Source organism: Tiliqua scincoides, chromosome 4 (assembly GCF_035046505.1).
Source record: "Tiliqua scincoides isolate rTilSci1 chromosome 4, rTilSci1.hap2, whole genome shotgun sequence".
NCBI lineage: Eukaryota > Metazoa > Chordata > Lepidosauria > Squamata > Scincidae > Tiliqua > Tiliqua scincoides.
The window spans coordinates 145,133,549-145,147,343 of record NC_089824.1 but is presented as its reverse complement, the minus strand read 5'-3'; the positions used below and the strand labels follow the sequence as shown (position 1 = coordinate 145,147,343).

The window sequence follows — 13,795 nt, the reverse complement described above, 5'->3', positions numbered from 1 at the left end:
TTTAGCTTTGTTAGCATTTAACTTGATAGCATTAAGGAACTGGGATAGTGTGCATTATTTTTTAAAAAAAGTAAAACTGCAAGGGTCATGACATTATCTGATGAAAAAATACACATTAATTTTTTCCTGTCATTGTCATTCAGAGGTCTGCCCCTCCCCGCCCTACTTTCCAAATGCAGAGAGGAAAAGAAGCAGCTTCAGCAAACTGAAAATAGATCACCCGCTTAGCTCAGGCAGAAATGAGACCGTGGGATTCGACGACATGAAAATAGATCCGAGACAGGAAATTGACTTGGTCAGATGTGTAGCAAATGATGGCAACCAGAAACAACATTGTGGCCCACTGTATAAAACAATCCTTCCCTTTCGCCTTCCCGGGTCCCTGGAAAGCAACCCATCTGCTGGCTCCAGGGAAAAGATGTGCTTATAGAGTGGTTTCTAATGTAAACCAGCAGTGCAGGTGCAGGTGCCACATGGAAAAGTTCATGGAAGGCAGAAGTGAAGGCAGCCTATCATGCATCATCTCTCTGTTCCCTGCTTTGCTGCCATCTTTCCGTATGGATGAGATTAATAATGAAACCTTACTATAAATGGTGATGATTTCCTAGTGAAAATATATGACATTTACTTTCTCCCATGCAAAAGAATGGTTCCCGCATAAGACTATAAGAAAAAGTACAGGAGTTGCATTCATGGACATACTTCCATGTGGGGCAAAACCAACCTGCACTGTTAGGGAAAGCACAAACATTCCCCTTACCTTCAGTCTTTCTCGTTGCTTCCCCATAGTAGTCAATAGTTTCCTTTAGTACATCTATGGGAAAGTCAGAGGCAATTGGCATATCTCAGTGGATGTAAGGGGAGTGGGCTAATTATGAAGAGCTATTGGCCAGCATCTCGCTTTACTACTCTTGTTGTAACATATTTGGTGCCAGAAATCACTTGGTTTAGTTCAGTTTGAGCTAGTCCAATTAACTTTAGTTTGATAAAGTACCATTAAACTTATTACAGTGCTGTATAATATAGTACAGTGGAGAAATTGCTCATGTCCTCACTGCTGCTGGCCTATTTCAAGACCCTGTAGTGGAAGAGTTTCTTTAGTCTACCTTTGTGGTTTTCCAAACTGAACAGGCTGATTTCTGGCCTTTTCTTTGGTGTCTTCCAAAGCACTTACAGCTCTTACAAAAATTCCACTACTCGTCTTTCCATCAGTCCCCTTCAGCTATTGACCAAACTACCTTTCCACATAGAAGGGTATCTGACCCATAAGGCATAATACATGGTCTCAGATTACTGTCTCCCTTCTCCTTCCATACCACTGTAGTTGGCCTTGTCTTGAGGATCACAGACAAGATTGTAATAAATTCTTCCACGACTTAATACAACTAGATAATTAGCATGACCTGTCCTAAAACAAGAGAATTGTTTGCTTCAGGAACATGACACCAAGTCTAAAGATGAGGCCCGCTTTGATGCAGAGAGAGAGAGAGAGAGAGAGAGAGAACGAATGAACTCCAGTTTTAAAATTCATCTGGAGATGAATTAAGATTTCTATGGCCTGCAGCCAACAGTAGATTTAAATGTAATATGAAAGTTAAGAAAACTATGTGATACATAAAACACATCAATCACAGAAAGCCTGTTTATGAGCATGCCTTTCAGAGGAGAAAGAAAGCAGGTTTGCAATAAGTCTCATGAATGAGCAGAGACACAATAATCAATAACTGCAGTACATTTTTAAAAGCTGCACATCACATACGTAAATGCTGGAGTAGTTTAAGAAATCCAGATTTAATTAAAAACAACTCTGTGCATCTGGGGTGAACGTGAAAGGTCTTGGACTCTCAGCAACCCCATAACCGAACAGTTTGATTACAAATGCATTCTTCACCTTGCTTTGAAATGATGAATGATAAGCACTTTTTCTTACCCCCAGCAGTAGAATACAGCGGTGATGGATTATATAGTATTGTAAGCACATAACTTACATTCAACTATTTATTAACAATATCAACGATTATTACAATGCTCAGAAATATAAAGCATACCAGCAGCTATACAAAGCGACACATAAACAAAAACCATTTCCCCCTAGCATAAGGCTACCTGCTTATTTGTTGTGTTTCTGTTCGAACCTCAGTAAAAGCAAGAAACATGCTAGCTTATCAATGAATGGAAGGTGCAGGGGGCACAGGGGGGCTGCAGAGAACCATGGATAACTGAAACTGCAGATACGGGATCCGCGGATATGGAGGAATGCCTGTACTTTCCTTCTTCTCCCTGAAAATAATGCTAAGCGAGCCAAGAAGAATGCCACGGTCTCCACCTTTCACTGGCACTTCCTCCAAGAATGCTGGCTTTGAGGAAGGGGGGCTTCAAGGGACAATTCTGCAGCTCCCCTGGTTGCTTTTAGTGACCCCCCCCCACGGAGTTGTGGCTCACAATTTGTGAACCACACTGCCTAATGGGTTCCACTCCATGTCATAGTAACACCTCACTGGTTTTGGAACAATCCATCTCACTGGTCAGTTTTGAATTAAGGAAATCCACTTTTTGTTAAATAAGGCAGTTGTGTTTTCTTTTTTTGGGTTCTTTGGCTATACAATATTTGATAGAATACAGATCAACATGGGATTTTTTCATTACATTCTGCATTAAATTACCTATCAAATTATATATAACATAATGGTCTCATTCATAAATGCCAAGGTTTCCACAATTTTGGCCACATGTGGTGTCATCCCCCCCCCCAAGGCTGTCACCCAGCACAGACCATCCCCACTGCCCCACTCTAGCTATGGCACCGCTCCCAGGTAAGTGTATTTAGGATTTTAGCCTTCATGACCCAAGTGAGGGATAAACTAAATGTTATTGCACTGGGGCACTTAAAGACCCGGTGCCATTTGCCCAGCCTCCCCAGATGGGCTCAGGGCAGAGGTGGGAAAAATGAGGCAACTGATTGGCTGCTGGATCAATTGGGGCATGGCATGGCATGGCAGTTGCTGGGGCCAGCAGGGTGTCTCCAGCTTCAGTCCATGCCTTTTTGCAAGCTGTGAGCTGCTCCTGAGGTCTGTACTGCCTGCAGACCAGGGTCCTTCACTTTTCCCTTGCTTCAGGGCTTGGTGGCTTCTTTTTCTTCCAAAAAGCTGCTTTGGGAATATGTAATATGAAGGGTACAAGCGGTGAGGAAGGTGGTTATTAACTTTCCCAGTCCATCACTTCTCTGCTCCAATATTATTTAACATTGTACAGTGCTTTTTGAGTATGCAAAGTACTTCCTGTGTATTATCTTAATGCAGAAAAGTTAAGCATCACTATTACCATATTGCAGCTGAGGCTTCAAGGGAGTAGCTGGGACTCCAACTAGTAAAACCAGAGAAATACCGTAATTGCACCACAGTCTTTTAGCGACTATGATACACTGGCTATATCTCCAAATCACCCATCCCTAAGCATTTGTACACTAAGATCTCATTCAGCCCCCAGTCTGAGCAAGGTTGAACACCTCTGGATGAGTTAACGAGAAGCCCCAACTATCTCAAAGAGTAAGCAACAGAATGGTCCATGTGCCACTTCAAGGAGCAATAGGAATGTCTGGCCAGCACTTTAAAACATTTCATTAAGCAAGTAAAGAAAATGCTCAGTCTTTCAGCATGTAAACCACAGCTGATGTCTGCTTTGCTAGTGATTTGGTAACTGGTAAAGTTATGGAGGCTAAAAAATTTTTAATGTTTGCATAAGCCTATTTTAAAATTGTCCATCCCCTTGTGGAACCTTAGCAAGGATAACTTATCAATCAATCAATAATCAATCAATCATTGTGTTCATCAGTGCACAGCTATCAAAACAAGTTATCGTGAAAGTAAAGAAGATAACACCTCTTTAGAGAATTCGACATCCACTCTAAGAGGAATAAAACAGAAATGCATCTTTTTATATCTAAATCTTTATTAGAACAAATCCCCCAAGAGCTGTAAAACAATAAGTAACAACAAATTGTGTTTAATACTAAACATTTTAGTTCTGAAAAGATAGTTTCAACAATATGTTCCTAACATTTCTGCACAGCAGAAGCAACAAAGGTTTTAGAGCTCAGACGGCCGTGTGCTCATGTTAATTTGGTTTGGGCACAGAAAAAGAAAAGACACTCTTTAAATTCACATTTAAAGAAGAAATGTGAGCACAAGGGGAAACTAACAGTTTAGTTTTACCTAAACTAAAATGAAACTCTTTTATTTGCCACGATGCAATTTATGAGTACCAGTTTGGGATGCTGATGAACCTTTTCACAAACAGACTGCAATATCAGTATTATTAGTAAGCTATCTCAAAAACATAAGCTGTTTTGTTCTTAGTTTTATTACTATGAAGTGCAAATTACCAACATTTTACAAGGGAAGCAATCATCTGTATCAAAAGTTAGAAAAATTAAAAGACATTTCACAAAATAACATTGCTTCCCAATAGTAAACAAATAAAACTCTTTAAAAGGGAGCATCCACCTTACACTGGTTAACAAAGCAATAAATATTGATACTGCTGTAAACTGCATCGCCTTGTTCTCCTTTCTCTAGACTTGGGACCCAATCTTATCCAATAAGATTGGGACCCAATCTTATCCAACTTTCCAGCACTGATGCAGCTGCAATGAGGGAGGGAACAAATGTTCCCTTACTTTGTGGAGGTCTCCATAACTACCCTCCCAACACAGGATGCAGAGCACGCCCCATTGGCACGGCTATACCAGGGCTGGAAAGTTGGAAAGGATTTGGCCCTTAGTCCAGTAAAAACTTAACACAGGTGAATGGAGATGTCCTCTCTATCTAGTTAATCAGTGTGTCCATTCCATGACCATGCAAATCCATATAAGATGAACTTTAACAATTACATCCAGATCCTATTGAGTAATGATAAATATTGCACTGAATTTAACACAGCCAAAACAACATCTTCACTCCCAGATCTTATGCACATTGTCTTAAAAATATGCTCCACTGAAGTCAACAGAACTTGCTACCCTGTAAATGTGTTTAAGATCAGGGTGTACAGATGCAGCACTTAAAAAGTTCTGCAGTTTTAGTTATTTAGTTATTTCTATCTATCCCACTTCCAAATAAATGGTGCACTCAAGGTTGTCATTGACTTCAATGGCTATCAATGAAAACTAATTGGATATGAAAGAATTTCAAAGTTTGCAGGCTAAGGTTGCAATCCTAAACAGATTTTCTTTGAGGAAAACACCACTGGACACTGGAGTCCACTGGAGTCTTACTTCTGGAGTCTTACCACTGGAGTCTTACTTCTGCGTTAAATATTCATAAGTTTGCATGGCAGGTTGCACAAATTCACCCATTTGGCTTAATTTACACAAATAGTCTGAGACTGTAGATACAGCAGTGCTGTTGGTAGATTACTACCTTTATTGAGTCCAATTCACACATCACAATAGTCATTAACTGTAGTTGTGTGCAAAAGTTGAAGGTAGACATAACTGTTTAGGGAGTCTGGACTATCAGGATTTAATTGCCATTGGCCACATCACATTCATTCCTGTTAGAATAAAACATTTTTTGCTACCAGTGGAAGCAGAAAATTAATACTCTGCAAAAATCTATGAAGCAAAAAAGAGGTAATAATCCTTCTCCTTGGCACTGGTTCTGTGGGATCCAGTTTGAATATTAAAGCTGGTCCATATCTGAGTGCTTCCCTGTAGGAATGCCAATTGTTCAACTGTGATATAGCTGTGATTGTATCAGGAGTCTGATCTGTTGGACTTCATAGGTGAAACTTTTCACTGCATGAAGATATCACCTTCTAATTGCAGCACATCAAACCATAGTTAAAAGCACAGCTACAAAGGTTGGCTGAAAAGTTGGCAACCCTATTTCCCAGGGTCTACATTTGAGAAAATTTGGAGGAAAGTACCTGAAAAAAATCCAAGGGTACCACATTGTTCAGAACTTTGCAGAATCTTTCTCACCTGTAGAACTAGAGGGTCAGCACTGACTGTGGACACATTGAATAGCTGAACAGAGCCCCACCTACCCAATCTATGACTAGCTATTCCCTCTAAACTGAAAGAGGTGAAAGCAAGGACCTGATTAAAAATAATTCCTTGCACGATACATTAATCTCAGACAAAGCTAACCAAAAATACAAACCCAAACCCAAACCTATAAACACAATTTCCTAAAGGATATCATTCTTGACTGTTTTCTCTGTGAAGCATGTGATAGCAAGAAAATGGGGTTACTGAAAATATTTTGCAGAGGGGAATATCACTGATTTTGTACTCATACGTTTCAAGTAAACTGAAAGAGAATTCTGTTTGTCTTGCTAAGTTATGCAAAATATAAGTTTTGTGGTTCAAATGGTGCTTGTAAACTTCACAACATAAGCTAGTTAATGCCAATAGCAGCCAGTAAGGCACTTTGTCATAGAGCACACAGCTGTACACAGCTAGGAGACTGACAATTGTTTAAAAATGCAATCAAGAAACATTTATGTATTCTATGACCATTTACATCAAAAAGGACATTTACTGACTTTCTTGATCGAGAAATCCTAACACTGGTTTCTGAAATCTTTTTACTGTCCTACAGCAAAATTGCCACAGTAAAGTATTTCACATCTTTTCTTTAAAAAAGGGAAAAAGCAAACTTTTTAATACTCTTTGACAACATCCAAGCAACAAGAATTAAAGGCAAAATGGAAAGAAAAAAAAGAAAAGGAATAAAGACTATCTGTATAAAAATGCTCCCATTTTCTTTTTGCTGAAATTTTAAAAAACAATGTTATTACAAACTTTGATGGCTTCACACGTACAATAGCTTTGGTATAAAACACTCGCAAATAAAGGAGACAATCAACACTGTATTGAAGACAACAATGTATGGAACCCAATGTGACTGTGTGGTTAGGACAGTGGGCATTTTCTACTGTCTCTTGGTTTACATTTTCTGCTTGTTCAGAATCTTCAGCATAGATTTACTCATGTAATAAGGTCTTTCAGCAGAGCCATCATGACTTTCTAAATCTTCCACTAGGAGGAAGAACGGCAGAAAACAAAAGATCAACCCAATGCAAGATGAAAGCAATACTGCCAGCTGCTGGCCCTTTTCTGCACATCAACAACTTAAGCTTCAGTATATTTTCAATACTGGATGTTTTGGCATTTTACTTTACTGTAAACACAGATGCAATAATATAATCAGCCCTTTGTCATTATATTACCCAGATACTGCACCAGTTCAATCAGTCAAGTCATTTACCTTGTTACTGACTTTACTGAGTGCAGAATCAAAGCATATTGAAAATTTATCGCATTATAAAATGATCCACTTAATACTCAATTTCTCTAAGCGAGGAAGTGCATTTTTATCAAGCTTTAGCTTTATGTTAAAGCATGTTCTGCATAAAGCCAACATTATAATAAAACAGCAGGATTTGGCCCAAGGATTAAGAAACACATCAATCAAAGTTCAAAATATTTGTCTTTCAAAAAATAAATTACCTAGTTTGTACATTAATGCTCATTCATTTCTGAGAAAGATATTCAGGATTTTTGTCTCTCAAGTTTCTTCTTTGCAATAATTTAACATACATATATATATATATTTCAGATGAAAGAATGAAAACCAAATTTCAGTGCTATTGCTTTGCATTTTCATAGTTTTATCAGTTGCGTAATTAATTAAATGGTTCTAGATAGTTGCCATCAAAACCATTTGTCAATGACACATCACACTGATCTTAAATTTTTCCTCAGATGGCCCTTTATGGGCACGGGATGATGAAACCCTATGCTTGCTTCTAGCTTCTACCGACACGCTGGTCATAAACCAACTGGCTAAGCTTTTGCATGATATTCTAACTAGACACAGAACCATATTCCCCACCCACCCTAACAATTCTATTTCTTAGGGAGAGAGTCTGCTTACATTTTGCTTTGTCTGTATGTCTGTTGTTGTTTTTTGTCTGACTGACAATGCTTAATTAAAGGTTTTTGAATTGAATTGAAACTAACCTTAAATATTTGTGCTGGCACAACTTACTTTGTTGGCAGCATCATATCATGTTTCAGAATATATTCCGGCACCACAGTTGGCACACTCAATCCTAAACATTTATGTGCTTGCATATTTTAGGATGAGGCTGCAATCTTGCTCAGTAGTAAGATCAGTAGTAATTATCTTGCTTAAGATCAGTAGTAATTATCAAACTGATATCAATAGGAATTGCACCTGCAGACGAGTCTAGCACATAGTGAGGTGCATGTATCCCTAGAAATGCACCTAACCATGTGTTGTTTGTACTGCAAGAGAGATCTGCATGCATAAGAAGTATTCTGCATTCACTGTCATTGTGGATATGTATACAGGTAGAACCTAATTATTTATGGATTTTCATCTCAACGAGATGAGAAGGACCCTTTAATTAAAGGAAAACAGTCATTTAACAATAGCCTCATTGATGCAAGAGAGGGCATTCGGCTGACAATCCATCAATCATTCTCTCTCCAGGTGCTTAGAACAGCTTCACTCCAAGGCAAGCGACCCCTCCCTTCCCCCTGAGCACAAAAAAGAAAGATTATCACTTTGCTTTCTTTCCCAGAGCTGCACTCTGGGTGAAGGGAGGGGTCACTGGCTCAGAGTGAAGCCTTTCTAAGCCCCTGGAGAATGATTGATAAATTGTCTGCCTAATGCCTCTGTCTTACGTCACAAAGGCAAGCAAGGCTGTTTTTAAATTGCCTAGCAAAGGGACATTGTTTTTTAAATGGATTTGCTTTACTGCAATTTTTGCCATCCAGGTGAGTTCTGGGAACAGAACCCACACAAATACCGAGACTCAGCCTGTAGTGGGCCCTCAGTATCCACGGGGATCAGTTCCATACCGTCTGTGGATACTGAAATCTGGAGGGGAGGGGGGTCGTGGTGTCATGCTCACCTGAGGGCTGTGCCAGGCCTTCCGGAGGTTGCGCTGCCCTCCCAGCATCATCAAAAGGCCTCCGGGACACAAACAGAAGCCACTTCTTGTCATGTCTGAGAGGTGTTCAGAGACTAGGAGGACTCAGAATAGGTTGTGGGCCTTCCCTGGCTTTAGAACACCTCCTGGATATGATCAGAAGCCACTTCTGGGAGCTCTCTGAACTGGAGCTCTACATCTGCAGATGCTCAAATCCATGGATGCCAAGCTCACGGATAAGGAGCATCCATTGTACTTGGTGCTTTTCTACATTCACACAGTGATGCTCAACTGGGCTCTTGTGAATTGGATAGATGCATTTAAAAAAGGGGATGGGGATGGGCATCTGCTTCTAGGGCCACTAATGGTAGTTGTCTGCAACCACAGCTAGGTGTGGGCCAGGTCAGCATAGAACAGTTCTCTTGGAACAGTAATGGATCATAGACCATGTAAATTATGAATATGCTAAGAGAGGGAGCTGCTCAGTACCACATAAGCACACAAACACATCCATTTTAATTCCATGGTAAGGTTGTATTTCTATTATTATAGTTCTTAGTCTTACTAAATGTGATCACCTCATTTATCGGATGAGAAAGTACATCACCCTTGAAATATGCAGTTTTAGTTGTCTGCATAGTAATAGTTTTAATTTATTTTAGACCTGTGGTTTAGTCAAATCTCCTGGGACACAGTGATGATTTAAACCTCCCAGTTCAAATTACATTTACATGGAAATGTCTCCTTTATTTTATTTCAACGTAACTGACTTCCAAGCAAGTGTTCTTAAAATTGCAACAAAAGGATACAAAATTTTTGCAAGATTCTGAACTAGCACTCTTAAAAACTGCCCAGCAGTAGAGCTTGGAAGTCTTTTCCTTTATCCTTGGATTCTGGCCTACAAAACAGACAGAATCCTTTTGTGCCACTGAAGGAACAGCCCATTCCCATGATCAGGTTGTGCAGCCCAAACTCCCATTCCAGCAGGGCAGCCTAACCTATTGCGTCACAAAATCTTATATTGTACAGCATGCTACCAGACCACTGCTGGAAATGGCAAGCGGCCTTTCTGGGTCCTCAGATGCTAGTAAGTCAGTCGTGGGGACAGGTTGTGGGCATGGAGGGGAAGGACTGGTGCATTCCATGGGAGGAACTGGGGGGTAGTGTGGGAGGGGAATGTTACAAGTGGCACTTGCATGTGCCAGTAGGTAAGGGTAAGAGGCACTTTTTCAAGTGGGTGCTCCTCTTTTATTTAGCAGGGGGAGAGTAACTGGCCCACCTCACCCCAGCACTGTCTGTTCTAGTGGCTGTCTGCTGGTATTCCTTTGCATCTTTTTAGATTGTGAGCCCTGTTGGGACAGGGAGCCATTAGATATTTGATTTTCTCTGTAAACCGCTTTGTGAACTTTCTGTTGAAAAGCGGTATATAAATACTGTTGTTGTTGTTGTTGTTGCCAGTATGTTGTGTTCCTTCCCTCTCTCTCACTCACTTCAATTCCATGCCATCATAATGGCTGGCACAGAATTGATGCGACCCATTGGAAAAGCATTCCGCAGGGTAAGGGAATGAAAGTACCCTTATCCCAAGGAGACCTACATGATTTTCCTCCCCCAAGATGCAGTTCCTGCTTCGTTGATGCAGTTGTATGGGGGGGGGGGGTTGATAAGATTGGGGTGTTTGTCACATTACCTTATGTAAGTGGCTTAAGACTCCAGCCAGAATACAGTGTTTCTGTGTCATTACAAACAGGTTTTGCATTCCTAATTTCCAGTGTTTAAATAATGAAAACTTTGTCATTATGGATCAGGTTGAGACAGTGTTCCGCTGTACATTGAGATGTGAGATTTAGTCACCAGGTGTTTTATCAAATGATAATGAAAGTAGTTTTCTTGTCTGATGAAAAAGATCACACAAATAGTGCACGAGAAGGTCAACTTCTGCCACATATATCTAGTTCTCTCTCTCTCATTAGTTGAAATTTTTAAAAACCAAATGGGATCTAGCATCAAGGGGAAACATCTTCATGGTAGAAGGACCCAAACTGGGGCTTTTAGGGGCTTACAGGTGGTTCTAAAGAACTTCCTCCAAATGCGGGGAAAAACAGTACTCAAGTTTTTAATTCCTTCAGTACTGTAGTTAGGGACAACATTATATGCAATGCAGGACAAAAGTCATGGCACCATTAAGCAGTACCAGTAATGACAAAATGCATCCTTTTTGGTCCAATCCTATTGGACCTCTGTGCGGACAGAACATGATCACAAAGTGTGACCTGCCATTCTGCACAGACAGACGACTACCGTGAACCAGCAACCTCCAGAGAAGGAGGCCAATAAGAGAAGCCTCCAGAGATGGCCTGGTGCCAAGCGCAGAGGGTGGGTGGTAGGTGGGAGGAATAGGGTGGAAACCAGGTAAGCGGGTGCACATTCCTGTTAGGATTGGGCTCTTCATCAACTTGAACTTGCACCAGCAGAGTAGCTCGCACAGACCCAAGTAGACCCATCAGGGCAGTGGAGGCTTGCACCAGGGCAAGGGAACAAATGTTCCCTTTCCTTGAGGAGGCCCCTGGGACCTGAAACTAGTGTGGCTGCATTGTTGGAGGGAGACTTGGTTGGATCTGGTTGTCCTACTACATAAAAATGATGTCAATGTCATATGGGATAGCTGAAAAATGGAGGCATCTGCTTGATCTAGACTTTTTTCAAGTTCAGAGGAATTGTCTGGCACAACACTTAACAGGTTTATCATTAAGAGCGTGACTCTTATTCTAAAAAATGTCAACAATTATCCATGCTCTTTCATTATCTTATTTGAATTGACCCAGTATGATATTAGTGTCTGTTTGCTTAACATATACAATTTGTAGCAGAGATGAATGACATTGCAATGCACCCTTCTTCATAGGGAACCGTTAATACATATTAATCACAGTTTAAATATCTGTCAACCAGCATGTACAGTAAAAATACAGCCATAGCACCATAATTAGAAATTTAGGACTACCTGCTGGTTACCTATAGTCTCGATTTTTTTTATGGCTAATTAGGATACACTGCAGTGCTTTCAAAAATTGCCTGAATATCCTTTACAAATATACACCTATAAAAAAAGTTATCAAAATGGCTGTTGTCTCAAACAGCAAAATCTCAAGTTAGAAAAGTTATTAAAACACTAAGAGCTAAAGATTAAAAAAAGCTTCACATTTACACTTTTTTTTCATAGGCACTCTAAAAAACTATAATGTGGCCTTGTCTCACAGCTGTTAAATGACTTATTTTAAATGTTGCCCATTTGCTCATTTTTTAGATAGTACAAAGCAAAAGCAAACCATTCATTAACCCAAAATTTCATTTATACTTTTAAGAAAATTGTTTGCCTAAATTATATGCTTCCTGCTTATTTTTTCTTTAATTGACACTGTTGCCATGTTCACCACTTGTAATTATTGTTATTTTAGCATTATCCCATTAACTTCTTAGGACTCAGTTCCTTCTTCCCCAGAATTCGGTGTAGACTAGCTGACATGTAGTAGGGTTTTGCTGTAGATCCATCATTCCTTTCCAAGTCTTCACCTGAATATGGAGAAGGCAAAAAGGCATCAAAGCAGCAAGCAGCCATGCAGCCACACACAAATGAAAACAAAGGAGAGAGATGCAAAGAGAGTGGAAGAATCAACGTTAGAACTGAGCTTTAGGATTGTGTCATTGCAAGATGCCACAACAGCACTAATGTCCCCATGTTAATATGAATATGAGGTGGGCCAGAGCCACTGCTCAATCACATTGGAACATTGTGCAACATGTTCAGAGTGATTACTTTTCAGTCTGGTAGTAAAGCTGTGCTTGGTAGTCACACCCCCAACACAAGAGGACCTCTTTTCAATGGAGCTGGTCCTTTAGGGTCTTGACATTCATGTTATAGTAGCAGACTAATGAGCCTTTATGAAAACACACTACAATACTCTGTTCCTATGGATGGTACGTGGTGCATGAAAGGGAGTAACACAATTGCTGGTGCTTAGTCTGTTTTTTGTACTTGCCACAAGGGGTCAGACTGCCGATATCTAGAAATTGTAATTGCTCAGGGAAATGGAAGACATACACACTAAGAAATGCTTCTATACAGACTATATGGCATGAATGGGACTTTTCAAAAGGTACCACTGGCATTCAAGTCAATTGACTTCACACAGAAGTCCTAATGGACTATACACCGAAAGTGCATTGGGAAGAGGATTACAATGATCTCAAGCCTCTATTCCAGAATTATGCTTTGCTGTGGGGGGGGGGGGGGAGGAAGGAAGAGGTGGAACATATAGAATAAAAGAGTTTAGATTATGCAATCTCAGAATTTCAGAAATGCACTTTTGAGATTCATTGTTGTTAAATTGTATTGCCTTGTAAAAATAAAAGGCTGGAAACAAAACCTTCATAGTGTTCCTGCCCAATACCATGCAGCACATTTGTGATGCAAGAAAGACAGGATATAAATGTTAAAAAAATGAATAAAATGAGCACTGTGCTGTTGAAATGTACAGCAGGAGACAATACAAGCTGTGCAATCGACAAGATTTGCTTCCCATAGAAATTTTAAAATAGCACTGTCATTAACAAGATGCTTAGCCCAGAAATTGCCTCTAGACAGCCAGCTGGTGACGGAGAGCCCTGATTTGCAACATATTCCAAAATAAGTTTAAATGTTTAAAAATTAAAACTCTTGGACATCATCAGTTCAGCACTGATTGTGCTCTCATTAGTAAGTTCATGTCAGAAGCGAACCTGCTTTATTTTGAAGAAAGATAACTGAAATTGGGATGTGCTGAAAACTTGG

The 13,795-nt window shown here is 40.0% G+C and overlaps 1 protein-coding gene across 4 annotated transcripts in view; it reads right to left on the bottom strand.

The window, feature by feature from the left end:
- Positions 1–4,654: 4,654 nt before the first annotated feature.
- SLC44A5 (solute carrier family 44 member 5) overlaps positions 4,655–13,795 on the bottom strand; it is a 219,231-nt gene continuing 210,090 nt past the window's right edge. For 2 of the 4 annotated variants that reach the window (XM_066622821.1, XM_066622823.1), the window contains one exon: positions 4,655–7,042. In XM_066622821.1, coding sequence (XP_066478918.1) covers positions 6,951–7,042 — 92 coding nt within the window. In that variant the 3' untranslated portion in view covers positions 4,655–6,950. Of the gene's footprint in view, positions 12,538–13,795 lie in introns of all 4 variants that reach the window. The other 2 variants (XM_066622820.1, XM_066622822.1) reach the window with 1 other exon arrangement.